An 11,966-nucleotide genomic window follows, 5' to 3' on the forward strand; every position below is an offset into this window, starting at 1 on the left:
TCATATTTTGGCTAGGGTAGCATGCAAAGATGGCCTGTCAGAATCAATGGATGCAGCCTCAGGCAGACTTCCATAATCTGCACAGCTGGGGAGGGGAAAGAAAAGGTTTTAGCAGCTCATTGGGTCAGGAGCACTTGGCCTAAGAGTTTCCCTTAACAGCTAAGTTCTCACCAGCTGCATGAGGACACAGCTAGACTCCCCCTCTGTCAGGAAAGCTACATCCTAAAGCACAACTCTCTTGCCTTGGTTCTCTCATCGTCATATTCCCAAAAGAACATAAGAACGGCCATACTGGCTCAGACCAATGGTTCCATCTAGCCCAGTATCCTGTCTCCGACAGTGGCCAGTTCCAGATGCTGCGGATGGACTGAACAGAACAGGGCAATTCTGAGTGATCCATCCTGTCAGCCAGCCCCAGCTTCTGGCAGTCAGAGGTTATGGGGCACCCAAAGCATGGGGTTTCTAATAGCCAATGATGGACCTATCCTCCATGAACTAATTATTTTTTAACCCAGTTATACCTTTGGCCTTCAAAACATCCTCCGGTAACGAATTCCACAGGTTGATTGTGGATTGCGTGAAGAAGTACTTTCTTATGTTTGTTTTAAACCTGCTGCCTGTTAATTTCAGTGGGTGACCCCTGGTTCTTGTTATGTGAAGGGTTAAATAACATTTCCTTATATACTTTTGCCACATCATTCATGATTTTATAGACCTCAATCATATTCCCCCTTAGTCGTCTCTTTTCTAAGATGAACATCCTAGTCTTTTTAATCTCTCCTCATATGGAGGCTGTTCCATACCCCAGGTTGCAGTCCAGAGTAGGGCTTTCTTTGGCACCTGCTTAGCAGCATCCCTGGGAGTTGAAAGCCCTTGGCAGGCATATGTTTGACCCCAGCCTAAGGGATGGGCCTCTTAGTGTGGATAAAGGGGGAAAAGAACAAGAACAGTGTTCCTGACTACATTGTGTCCTACTCTAGATGACAGAGCAAAGGAAGCGCAGACAGCGGATCGGTTTTGTGGATGCCCAGAACACATTGAATCACTGAGGCACACAGAAAGGATCAGCTTCGCCAACTGACTAAATACATGTTATCAGCTAGGCTGTATTCACTGGAGTCTGCACATAGATCACATCTTCAGAAGCTGGACCAAAGCCTAGAAGGTTACAGCTGTAAGGTTTCAACACCAGCCTTTTCCTTCTCCATTACATCTCCGCAAACATTTTGCCCAGCAGCAGACAGGAACCACTAACTTACCAGATTTCCTCACTGTACCTGGACCCACAATTTTATCCTAATGCCCTCAAAGGAAGGTAAATTATTTGGGACTTTGGTTCCTCATTGCAATAACTTTTTATTCTGTAACGTGAATTCTCTTTATCTCCAGGCACTACATTTTGGTGGCTACCGCACTCCAGAGAGGATAGCATTAAGATTGTTACTAGCAATTATAGAGTTGCAATATTTAACTTATTCCAAGTAGTCAGTGAAAAGTTCATAGCAGATGTGGAACTTTGCAAGCCAGACATCTTGTTCACTGTACCTCACAACGCTGATTTTCCTCCATTTTAAGAATCCCATCTATCGCTGGGGTGCAGTAAACTCAACGAGATTTACTGATAGTACAACGCATCTGATGAGGATGAGTAACAGCAAAGCTGTTGCTAGCATGACATAGTCTTTTATCTTCAGTGGACAGACTTTATTTGGGCAGTAGTGGGAAATTGCAGGTTTACAGCAGTTCACTGTGAAGAGGTAAATCCTGTGTTTATTTTCATCTCCGATGTGATGTTTTACAAACTTTTTATTTTGTTGTTACTTAACTAATATGTAAATTGCCTTAACTAAGTTAACACAAAATCAAGTCATAGTAAAAGCTGAAATGAGGTCAAAGAACCTCTTCTCAACACTCTGAGAGCTCTTATGCATTAATAATATTTATAATTCAGTAGCATCCAGAAGCCTTGATCCTGTTTAGGACCATATTAGGCAGGGTGCTGTGTGAATACAGGTCCCCATCCCAGAGGAAACTCAGTTCAGAGAGTGGGGATGGGTGCTATAGACATACAAAGATCTCTTAGTGCAGAGCTACCATAAACACCACAGCTTGTCTGCCGAAGTTTTAGACTAGAGCCCACTGCAGGTTTCAAATGGTTTCAGTTCTTGCCAGGGGAAAACTGTTCAAATGCCTAACAGCAAGAGGCCATTAGTTCTTCCTAGAGCCAAGCATAGTGCAGGTACATGTTTTAGATTTATATTCTGCACCCCCATAGGGCACTGCACAGACATGGAGCAGTCCTCTGGCTCCCAGGAACAGACACTGATGCTGAAGTATGCAGTAGCTTTTGAGGATTGCAAATAGGCCACAGTAGATGGAGTGATCAGATTTTTAACTTGGATCAATAACACTGAGAAGTACAGTCATTAACATCCATTCTTAAACCACAGGATGTGCAGGAGAATGGCACATGCAATAGCGCGCGCACACAAGAATTTGTGAACACCTAGTCAGAAGAGAACCACCGTAACAGGACTTTAGTGGCTGTGTTAGGATGATTTTAGTTATAATCTTAATATAACAGTGGTTCTGTCGCCACTATGTCCAAACAGGCACATCTGCCCTGCCCCTGACTCTCTCACCTCAGATAGTGTCTCATTTTCCATACAAACACACTGTCCCGTGCAATTAGCATATTCATCCTGAACCAATTTTGGAGATGCCAAGTTCAGTCCCAGATTTTAGAACAACATAATGGAGGGCCTCAGCAATAGCATTCAGAACTATGCCTAAGAGGAATGAATGGCTTTATTCATCATGGCAATATACAGTGCTTTAGGAATATGTACAGAGGGCAGCTGGGGAGAGAGGTTATAACTTCGAGTCCTCTTCAGCATTCTTGGCAGAGAACTTCTCTCGCAGTTTTTTCCATTTACCTTTTTTCATTTCCTCCATCTGTTTCCCGCTGTCTGCAATGGGGAAAGAAGAGGGAAGGCAGAAAAGCGGATGAGATTTCTGGTCAACAGACTCCCTTGTCCGACTTCTCCAAGCTTCAGTCTAAGGAGTTTGTATTTCAGTGCCTGGAGACAAGTTTATTTTCTCATCCAAACAAACACAGGGGCAGTCCTTGCCATGCCCAACAAGTCAGTTTCCACACGCTGCAGTCAAAGTTAGGAACCGGAGCAGAGCAAAGCTACAACTGCACCTGATAAATACATTGGCCGAGTATATTTGTGCATAGCAGCACTCCTTTTTCTCTAAAAGGCTCCCTGCTATTAGGGATGATGTAAAGAGCAAAATTAAACCTTTGAGAAGATAGCTGAGAACTACTGAAACAAACTTATTGAATTTTAGCACTTTTAATACATATGGTGTGGCAGGCACAGAGTAAGTTTCTTCCCCATAGCCCTGCTCATGAACCTTAAGTATGACCTGAACAAAAACTATTAGTGCAGCAAACCCAGGTGTTGATCAACATTTGACCAGCATGTTCATTTTACCTGTTACTTCTCCATATTTGTATGGAGGTCCCCTGAGTTTTTCTAGCCATGGGCACAGTAGTAGTACTTTTCACTTAACACTACCAACCACAGGGACTCCCCAAAACTAGGTGATAAAGAGAACTGAAATCATAAATGTATTTTTTTTCTTTAATGGGAAGGTATTGCTTGCAAGAAGTGCCACACCAAGACCCTGCGGAGTGAAATTCTGTGTATCCCTTGGACCAGGTAACAGCAGTGCAAGCTACTCCTGTAAGCCTGAGTGGGGGAAGAGTAATCACAGACTAATCAAACAGAACCTGGTTACCTGTTGCTAGGATCAGCTTGCATTCTTCCACTGTCACTCCAGTGAAGCTCGTATCTTTCAGGCGTGGATACTTCCCCAACAAAACAAAAAAAGAATTTACTGACTCAACAGCACCTTTTCTCTGCTCCCTCCTCAAGCCAGTGCTTTGCTTATGCTTAGCTTATCCATCTGCTAAGTCCTAAGCACAACATTCCTGTTGAAATACTAGCAGTGGAAAGAGTCACAGTGCCACCTGGTGGTCTTTAGGCTCATCTCCAGCAAAGCTCAAACACAAATCAGTTTAGACAAGGTGAGAGCTGCTTCTGAAATGACTGAACTTTTCAAAGGCTTGTGCTGCTCAAAATGAGTTCAGCTTTGTTTTTCACAGCGAAGGTGCCAGTCAGCCCCATAGACAGCTTGTTATTAATACTTCTATTATAGCAGCCCTCAAAAGCCCCTATCCGATTTGTGGCCCCAGGGTGCTGTACAGACACATGGTCCCTGGCCTGAAAAGCTCACCTTGTTTTTATAGAAATTGGTGTGGATTCTGACTAAACTCTCATACATTTGGTCACAGTTTGCAGGGTCAGCAATCTGAAAAGGAACATAAACATTATGAAACTGTACTTTTAACCTGCACAACAAATGCTTCTCCTTGTAAGTAACAGGCCACATGCAAAATGAGAAGAGGAGCACCTTAACAATGGAACAGAAGTGGCAGTATCCTGTAAAACTGCTACATGTACAAGGATTAAAACTATGTTCTCACTCCTCCTGCTGCCTGCCGGCTGGTCCTACACAGGCACACAACAAAGCGTGCAACCCTCTAGTCAAAATGATAAAACTCTGCTCATAAGGATTTGCTGGATCAAATGTGAACAAATATTCAATGGTAAAGAAATAGAGCTGGTCAGTTTTCTCCTCATGCCCATCCGCCACTACTGTAATGTGCAATAAAGGCTCCGTCACTCAAATAGTCCACCAGCCAGATTTAAAAAGGTGTCTTATTAATGAGTTAGGGTAATCTGTCCATAAGAAAAATTTCATTGCTATCACATGGTAGGTACATATCTGGTGGTCATCACCTGGGTGAATGTAGGTGCTGCAAATGGTGCCATTTTTCTGTATCACATTGTGTTTAAACATTATCGGTCATCCAATGATAAAAATCACAAAAAGGGTCATAACTTGAAAAAGCATACGCTAATTTTGACCAAAATTGGCAGAAGACTTCTACATACAATTGCTAATGCAAAATGTCCTCAGAGCACTGTGATGGAACGCTTGGGAACGATTTAGCTCCAAGTGATATATTTTTGTCCTTTTTTTGCCATTGGTTAAAGCAAAAGTCTGTAGTCACATGCCATCTTGTCATTATTTACAGAATGGACTGATTTGTGAATAGTTTTGCTGTCTGCTATTTTTATGATGTTATGCAGATAATAAGACCCCTGGTGCCTAATTATAAAACATTTTTTATGTTAACTGCTTGGCCAAAGTCTCAAACACACATGGTACTTTATTCAGCTACTCCTTGTTTCCTCATTAACTCTCTGGTTAGGTCAGGTCTGTGCATCCCATGAATTCAAAGTAATGGTCATAAATTTATAAAGCCATCAACAACCAGAGACATCCTAGCCTGTCAGATCATCTTTGATATGTGACCAAGGCTAAGTGTTTCACCTTTGAAAACTGCTCACACGCTAGGTAATGGGAGCAGGCTTATAAATAACAGCATGCAGTTAGGTTACTGACTCACCACAGCTGATAGTCCGCTCTTGTTATTGGGCTGTGCTCAAATCAGCTCTTTTGTACAAAGCTAGCAGGGAAAGTCAGCAGTGTTCACATAGGCCATATCTTACCAGCCTTCCCATGATCTGACCAACACATAGTCCCAAACCCAATAAGCTGAGCATTATTAGACTTCCCCAGTGCTTCTGTAAAGGGGTGCTGCTGTGAGCAAGCAAAGGAATGCCAACAGGCACAAGAAACCACAGAGGCTGCAGTAACATTTCTGTTTAAAGGTAAACTCTGCTAGTAGCAGGCTTTGGATACCATTGGTGGTAAAACTTTGGGGGCGTGGTCAAGGGGTTCTTGCGATACAGCTCTCCTCTCCTCCTGGCAAAGGACTTGCGTTTAATTTTAAAAAGTGCTCTAAACGGCCAGTGCAGAGCCAGATGGGCTTGAGAACGGCTATGCCAGAACAAGACCTAGCATAACACCTGAAGTACAATTTTGGGGTCATGGGTGGTAAGAGCCTCCCCTTTCCTCTGACCCACTTTCCCTCTCTACCTGATGAGAGGGGCTTTGAACAGAGAACACCCTCAGTCTTTCCTCATCAAGCTTTTCCATGTAAATTCACTATTAACTGGGCCTAAGCAAGACACCAATGTGAGCAGCCCACTCTAGCATGGTGGTTAGGGTCTGCTACTGGGATGGTAGCAACCCTAGTTCAATTCTACCCTCTGCCTGATGAGGAGCTGGGATCTGAACAGGGAGCTTCCCTCAATCTTGCCTATTGAGGCTGTTCCACTTTAATGAACTACTCACTGGGCCAACTAAAAAGCTAGAATCACTCTATAGTCCCATGGTTAGGACTCTTGCCCAGAATGTAGGTGATCCTGGTTTGAGTCCTCCCTCTGCCCCCTTAGAAGGTGTTTGAAAAGGGTTCTCCTCTCTCCCAGGTGACCGGGGGGGGCTTGTTTAAATCCCCTCTCATCCAAAGGAGCCATTGTCTTCCTGAGGAAGGAAGAGGGCTTGAATTAAGAACCACCCACTGTGGGGAGGGGGGTGGTCCCTGGGATGTGGATCCAGCTTCAAGTCCCCTGGCAGAGGACAAGAGTGATTCATTTTTATTTTCCTCCTGCACCCACTTTATTAAAAAACAAAACAGCTCAGTAGCAAATCCCTTCCGGGCAAGAAGAAGTGGGACTTGAACCAGGGCCTCCACCACCACAGCTCAGTATTATAACCACTGAACTAAGGAAGACTTCTTATAGTTATCTCTGTCTTTGGCTTAATTAAAGTGGAACAGTTTCAACAAGCGATAAAGACCAACCCATACCAAACTATACCTTACTTCAGTAATTAGGGCACTCACTTGAGAAGCAGCAGATCCCGGGGCTTCATGTCCTTTCTCATAAGGTAGAGGAGAAACTGAACTAGGAGAGGGGCCTTGGTTATATTTTATTATTCACCTAATACATTCATACAAGACATTCTACAGCCCTTCTAAGAGTCATTACTGTTATTTAGGTACTTTTTCATTGTATTCAGCGCTACAAAGACAACCATTACAGTTGTATCATATGTGCTTTAGACTTATATCTCTGGCTGAGCAGATAACATATGTTTTTTATAATTAGAGGATTATCTGCATAACTTCATAAAAATAGCAGCCAGAAAAACCTGCATAATAATATAATAAGCAAATTGAGAGAATTAAGAAGTGATTTTTCTTTCTCCATAGCATCAGGTAATGGCTGCTGTTGGAGGCAGGAAAATGAGATAGTGAACTATCAACACTAAGTATCACCATACTTGATCTCCAGACTATGCATATTTTGTATTCAGACCTAAAATGACCCTACCAGTATTTGAGTTATGATAGCTGCAGTAGCTATTAAATGGGTAGTAGAAATAGCATTGCAAAAAAAAAAAAAAAGGTGGCTGAAGGGGTGTGTGTGGGATGGATATAGGTGTAAGGGGCCTGGGGCGGGGTAGAGGGGCAGGGGCAGTGGCTGTAGGTAGAGATTAAGAGAAGAAGTGGCTGTAGGACTACAAGGGGTGTTTATGGGGTATAAGGGGGGGCTGGGGGTACCAGAAAGGGGATGCTGTAACTGTACGTAGAAATGTAAGAGAAGAGGTGGCTGAAGGGGTGTGTACAGGGTACAGGTGTAAGGGGGTGACGGGGGATCAGGGGGCAGTGATTGCAGGCAGAGGTGGCTGAAGGGGTGTGTACGGGGTACAGGTGTAAGGGGTGACGGGAGGGATCAGGGGGCAGTGATTGCAGGCAGAGGTGGCTGAAGGGGTGTGTACGGGGTACAGGTGTAAGGGGGTGACGGGGATCGGGGGGCAGTGATTGCAGGTAGAGGTGGCTGAAGGGGTGTGTACGGGGTACAGGTGTAAGGGGGTGACGGGGGATCAGGGGGCAGTGACTGCAGGCAGAGGTGGCTGAAGGGGTGTGTACGGGGTACAGGTGTAAGGGGGTGACGGGGATCGGGGGGCAGTGATTGCAGGCAGAGGTGGCTGAAGGGGTGTGTACGGGGTACAGGTGTAAGGGGGTGACGGGGATCGGGGGGCAGTGACTGCAGGCAGAGGTGGCTGAAGGGGTGTGTACGGGGTACAGGTGTAAGGGGGTGACAGGGATCAGGGGGCAGTGACTGCAGGCAGAGGTGGCTGAAGGGGTGTGTACGGGGTACAGGTGTAAGGGGGTGACGGGAGGGATCAGGGGGCAGTGACTGCAGGCAGAGGTGGCTGAAGGGGTGTGTACAGGGTACAGGTGTCAGGGGTGTGGGAGGGATCAGGGGCAGTGACTGCAGGTAGAGGTGGCTGAAGGGGTGTGTACGGGTACAGGTGTAAGGGGTGACGGGGATCAGGGGGCAGTGACTGCAGGCAGAGGTGGCTGAAGGGGTGTGTACGGGGTACAGGTGTAAGGGGTGACGGGAGGGATCAGGGGGCAGTGATTGCAGGCAGAGGTGGCTGAAGGGGTGTGTACGGGGTACAGGCGTCAGGGGGTGACGGGGGATCGGGGGCAGTGACTGCAGGTAGAGGTGGGTGAAGGGGTGTGTACGGGGTACAGGTGTAAGGGGTGACAGGGGATCAGGGGCAGTGATTGCAGGCAGAGGTGGCTGAAGGGGTGTGTACAGGGTACAGGTGTAAGGGGTGACGGGGATCAGGGGCAGTGATTGCAGGCAGAGGTGGCTGAAGGGTGTGTACAGGGTACAGGTGTAAGGGGTGACGTGGGGATCAGGGGCAGTGAGGGCCGGGAGCTGCGAGTCAGTGGTTGTGAGCAGAGATGTGAGGGGGGAACAAGCCGGGGGTGGCTGTGGGGGCGGCAGGGGCTGTGCACGGGGTGTAGGTGGCTGGGGGGGGGGTCTGTGAGGGACTGGGGGGTGCGAGGCGCGGGCCGTGGCTGTCTCCCCGAGCCCCGCCCACCCGCATTCCCGAACCGCGGATCCGCCCCCGCTCCGCCCCGGCCCAGCCGGGGGCGCGGCCGCTCCCGCCCCGCGGCGCTCACCTGGGTGCTCTCCCCCTCCCGGAAGGCCTGGGCCACCCGCTGCCGCAGGAAGGCGCCCAGGTCCCGGCCCCGCTTGGTCTCCTCCACCGGCCACTCCTCGCAGAGCTTCAGAAACCGCCGGTAGCGGGTGGCCGCCATCTTGGGACTGGGGCCCACGCGCACCCGCCCAGAGACGATTAACAGGTCACATGACTCCGAACATGCGAATAAGCGCTCGAATTATTCAAAAGTACGGAAGGCGAGAGGGACCGTTTCACCCGCATGCGGAATCAGAGCGGCCGTTCGGCTCGTCAGATGGTGCATGCGCAGCATGGTCCAGCGAAGCCATGTGCTACGGAGTTGGGGGCAGCAGGAGGCGGATACGCATGCGCCGAAGGGGCTAGAGCCTGATCTCCCTGTGGCTGGGAGCAGCGCGCTCCCATAGGGGCTGGAGGGGGCAGAGCCTGGTGCATGCTCCTGACCTGCCTGCAGCCAGCGTGCTGGATAGGGGCAGAGCTAAGAGGGAAGGGGAATGGGGAATGGCTCAGTGCCCGGTGCATGCTCCTGCCTGGAAGCAGCACGAGCACCTCAGGGATATTGTCTGCAGAGAGAACTGGGGCAGCCAGGCTCCAATTAACTCCACAGCACTTTGACCAGATCACCAAGCCTGGAGAAGCCCTTTCTTGTGGAAAACATCCCTGGAATTGTTAAAGAGCAGAAGGGAGTCAGGATCCCCTTGTAATACACTCTGATGCCTATCATCCATTGGTTTATACAGGGGTTCTCAAACGGGGGGTTGTGACCCTTTGGGGGTCACAAGATTATTACGTGGGAGCTCATGAGCCGGCAGCCTCCACCCCCAAACCCTGCGTCTCCTCCAGCATTTATTATAGAGTTAAATATAAAACAGTGTGTTTTTAATTTATAAGAGGGGGTCACACTCAGAGGCTTGTGTGAAAGGGGTCACCCATGCACTAGTTCATAACCTGTCATTTGAGAGAGACAAGGTAGTAGGCGAGGTCATATCTTTTAGTGGACCAGCTTCTGGTGGTGGAAGGTAAGTGATTTCAAGCTATACAGAAATCTTCACTTTGTGTAGCTCGAAAGCTTGTGCCTTCCTGTCCTGTCCACCAACAGAAGTTGATTCAATGAAACGTTACCTCACTCACTTTGTCTTCCTCATATCCTGGGACTAACGTGGCTATAAGAACAGTGTGTTTTGAAAGGTTGCTGCTGAACGATGTTGCTTTGCCCCTTCATTTATTAGCCTGCTGCCTACTCTGCCGCGTACAAGGCTTTGTGCAGCTGACAAAGAGATCTGGCTTCTGCTGTGCTGCAAACATATCCAGGCCAGGCTTCCGACTGCGCCACACAGAATAGCTAGTGTCGTGCTTGCTTTCTGGCCATTTTAAAGCCTAGAAAGGCTTATCCATTTCTCCACCTCCACTCCCAGCTAACAAGCTTGTACTCTAAATCAGAGGCATACCTTAGGCCTGATGGAGGGCTAAATCCTGCCCTGTGCTACTGCACAGAGAGGAAAAGGGCACGTAAGGAACCTCTTTCCCCATTGCAAGTAAGAGTGGAGCCTGTCTCCTGCTTAGAGAAATAGCTAATGCAGGGGTTTTCACAGCATTTAACCAAACTATCTTGGCCTGTTCCACCTCCTACTGGAGTTCTATTCACAGCATTTAGACACTGCCTTCAGCTGCACACAGGCAGGAGCCCCTAATGCAGAGGCAGGCAACCTATGGCACACGTTCCGAAGGCGGCACGCGAGCGGATTTTCAGTGGCACTCACACTGCCCGGGTCCTGGCCACCGGTCCGGGGGGGCTCTGCATTTTAATTTAATTTTAAATGAAACTTCTTAAACATTTTTAAAAACATATTTACTTTACATACAACAATAGTTCAGTTATATGTTATAGACTTATAGAAAGAGACCTTCTAAAAAAGTTACAATGTATTACTGGCACACTAAACCTTAAACTAGAGTGAATAAATGAAGACTCAGCACACCACTTCTGAAAGGTTGCCGACCCATGCCCTAATGCATTGGAAAGCAAGGACATGGCCCTGCCTTCTCTGCAGTGTCTTGCATTTAGGGGGCTCCTGGAGGAAGCAGTCCCTATGCTTCACAGTCTGCAGCTGTGCTGCTTATGGCCTCCACCCTTCTTGTACACCTACAGAGCAGCAGGGCTATAGTTTATATCCATCAGGAAGCTCTGGCTTAGGCCTGAGTTTGCCTCTTTACTACTGCTGCAGGGTTACAGAATTCTTGAAGACCAGCACAAGGGTGCATTGATCTATCTAGGTAAACAATAAGTAATGAGGGAATATTTTCCTTTGTGGAGGGTTGTATGTCAAGATTGGCAGAATGAGGATGCTCAGAAAAGAGCTACATGTGCATCTTAGAAAAGGGCAATGTCTGGGCAAAGCCAGAAAGTGAACATAAGAACAGCCATACTGGGTCAGACCAATGGTCCATCTAGCCCAGTATCCTGTCTTCCAACAATGGCCAACGCCAGGTGCTCCAGAGTGAATGAACAGAACAGATAATCATCAAGTGATCCATTCCAAAGTGCTGCGAGGATCACATATGTACAATTTGGGCCAGAGCTATTGGTGGTTTGGCACCTTGACTGCTCAAGTGGGGCTACTGTGGCTCTTTGTGGTCATCTGAGATTGTATGCTAGGAACATGCAGTGTTGTAAACAACTTCCAGTAAAGAACTTGATTTCACCCTGCCTAAGTAAAACATGCAAGTCGGCCAGACGATTGAATTTGCCAGCCATAATTTGTGGGTATTCACCAGCTGCATGCAATAAAGTACATGTGAACCAGTTTCCCTTGCGGGAACATTTAAACCTGTGAAAATAATGGTTCTTTTAAAGCGATCAGTGCTAAACACAACACAACTCCAGGCGGCCCAGGAAGGGAGGAAAAGAGGCGCACAACAATAAG

General features: G+C 47.5%; 2 protein-coding genes across 8 annotated transcripts in view; one reads left to right on the forward strand and one right to left on the reverse strand.

The window, feature by feature from the left end:
- The window catches only part of ITPR3 (inositol 1,4,5-trisphosphate receptor type 3), a 105,389-nt gene extending 99,570 nt beyond the window's left edge, over nt 1-5,819 (forward strand). For 5 of the 7 annotated variants that reach the window (XM_039534702.1, XM_039534703.1, XM_039534700.1 and 2 more), the window contains one exon: nt 981-1,911. In XM_039534702.1, the coding sequence (XP_039390636.1) occupies nt 981-1,049 (69 nt within the window). In that variant the 3' untranslated portion in view covers nt 1,050-1,911. The other 2 variants (XR_005597576.1, XR_005597577.1) reach the window with 2 other exon arrangements.
- On the reverse strand, nt 2,777-9,235 carry LOC120403537 (ubiquinol-cytochrome-c reductase complex assembly factor 2). Its single transcript, XM_039534705.1, has 4 exons — nt 9,026-9,235; nt 4,306-4,380; nt 3,808-3,877; nt 2,777-2,969 (listed from the first exon to the last, which is right to left on the reverse strand). Exons 1-4 carry the CDS (start codon nt 9,161-9,163, stop codon nt 2,872-2,874), a joined length of 381 nt encoding a protein of 126 aa, XP_039390639.1. The 5' UTR covers nt 9,164-9,235; the 3' UTR covers nt 2,777-2,871.
- Nucleotides 9,236-11,966: the final 2,731 nt, after the last annotated feature.

The sequence above is a fragment of the Mauremys reevesii genome, linkage group 4 (genome assembly GCF_016161935.1).
Source record: "Mauremys reevesii isolate NIE-2019 linkage group 4, ASM1616193v1, whole genome shotgun sequence".
NCBI classification, from domain to species: domain Eukaryota; kingdom Metazoa; phylum Chordata; order Testudines; family Geoemydidae; genus Mauremys; species Mauremys reevesii.

Coding starts and splice junctions, on each gene's coding strand:
- LOC120403537 (XM_039534705.1), bottom strand. CDS start 9,163: ATGGCGGCCACCCGCTACCGGCGGTTTCTGAAGCTCTGCGAGGAGTGG. Junction 4,381..9,025: donor GGGAGGGGGAGAGCACCCAG/GTGAGCGCCGCG, acceptor GTTCCTTTTCAG/ATTGCTGACCCTGCAAACTG. Junction 3,878..4,305: donor CCAATTTCTATAAAAACAAG/GTGAGCTTTTCA, acceptor TTGTTGGGGAAG/TATCCACGCCTGAAAGATAC.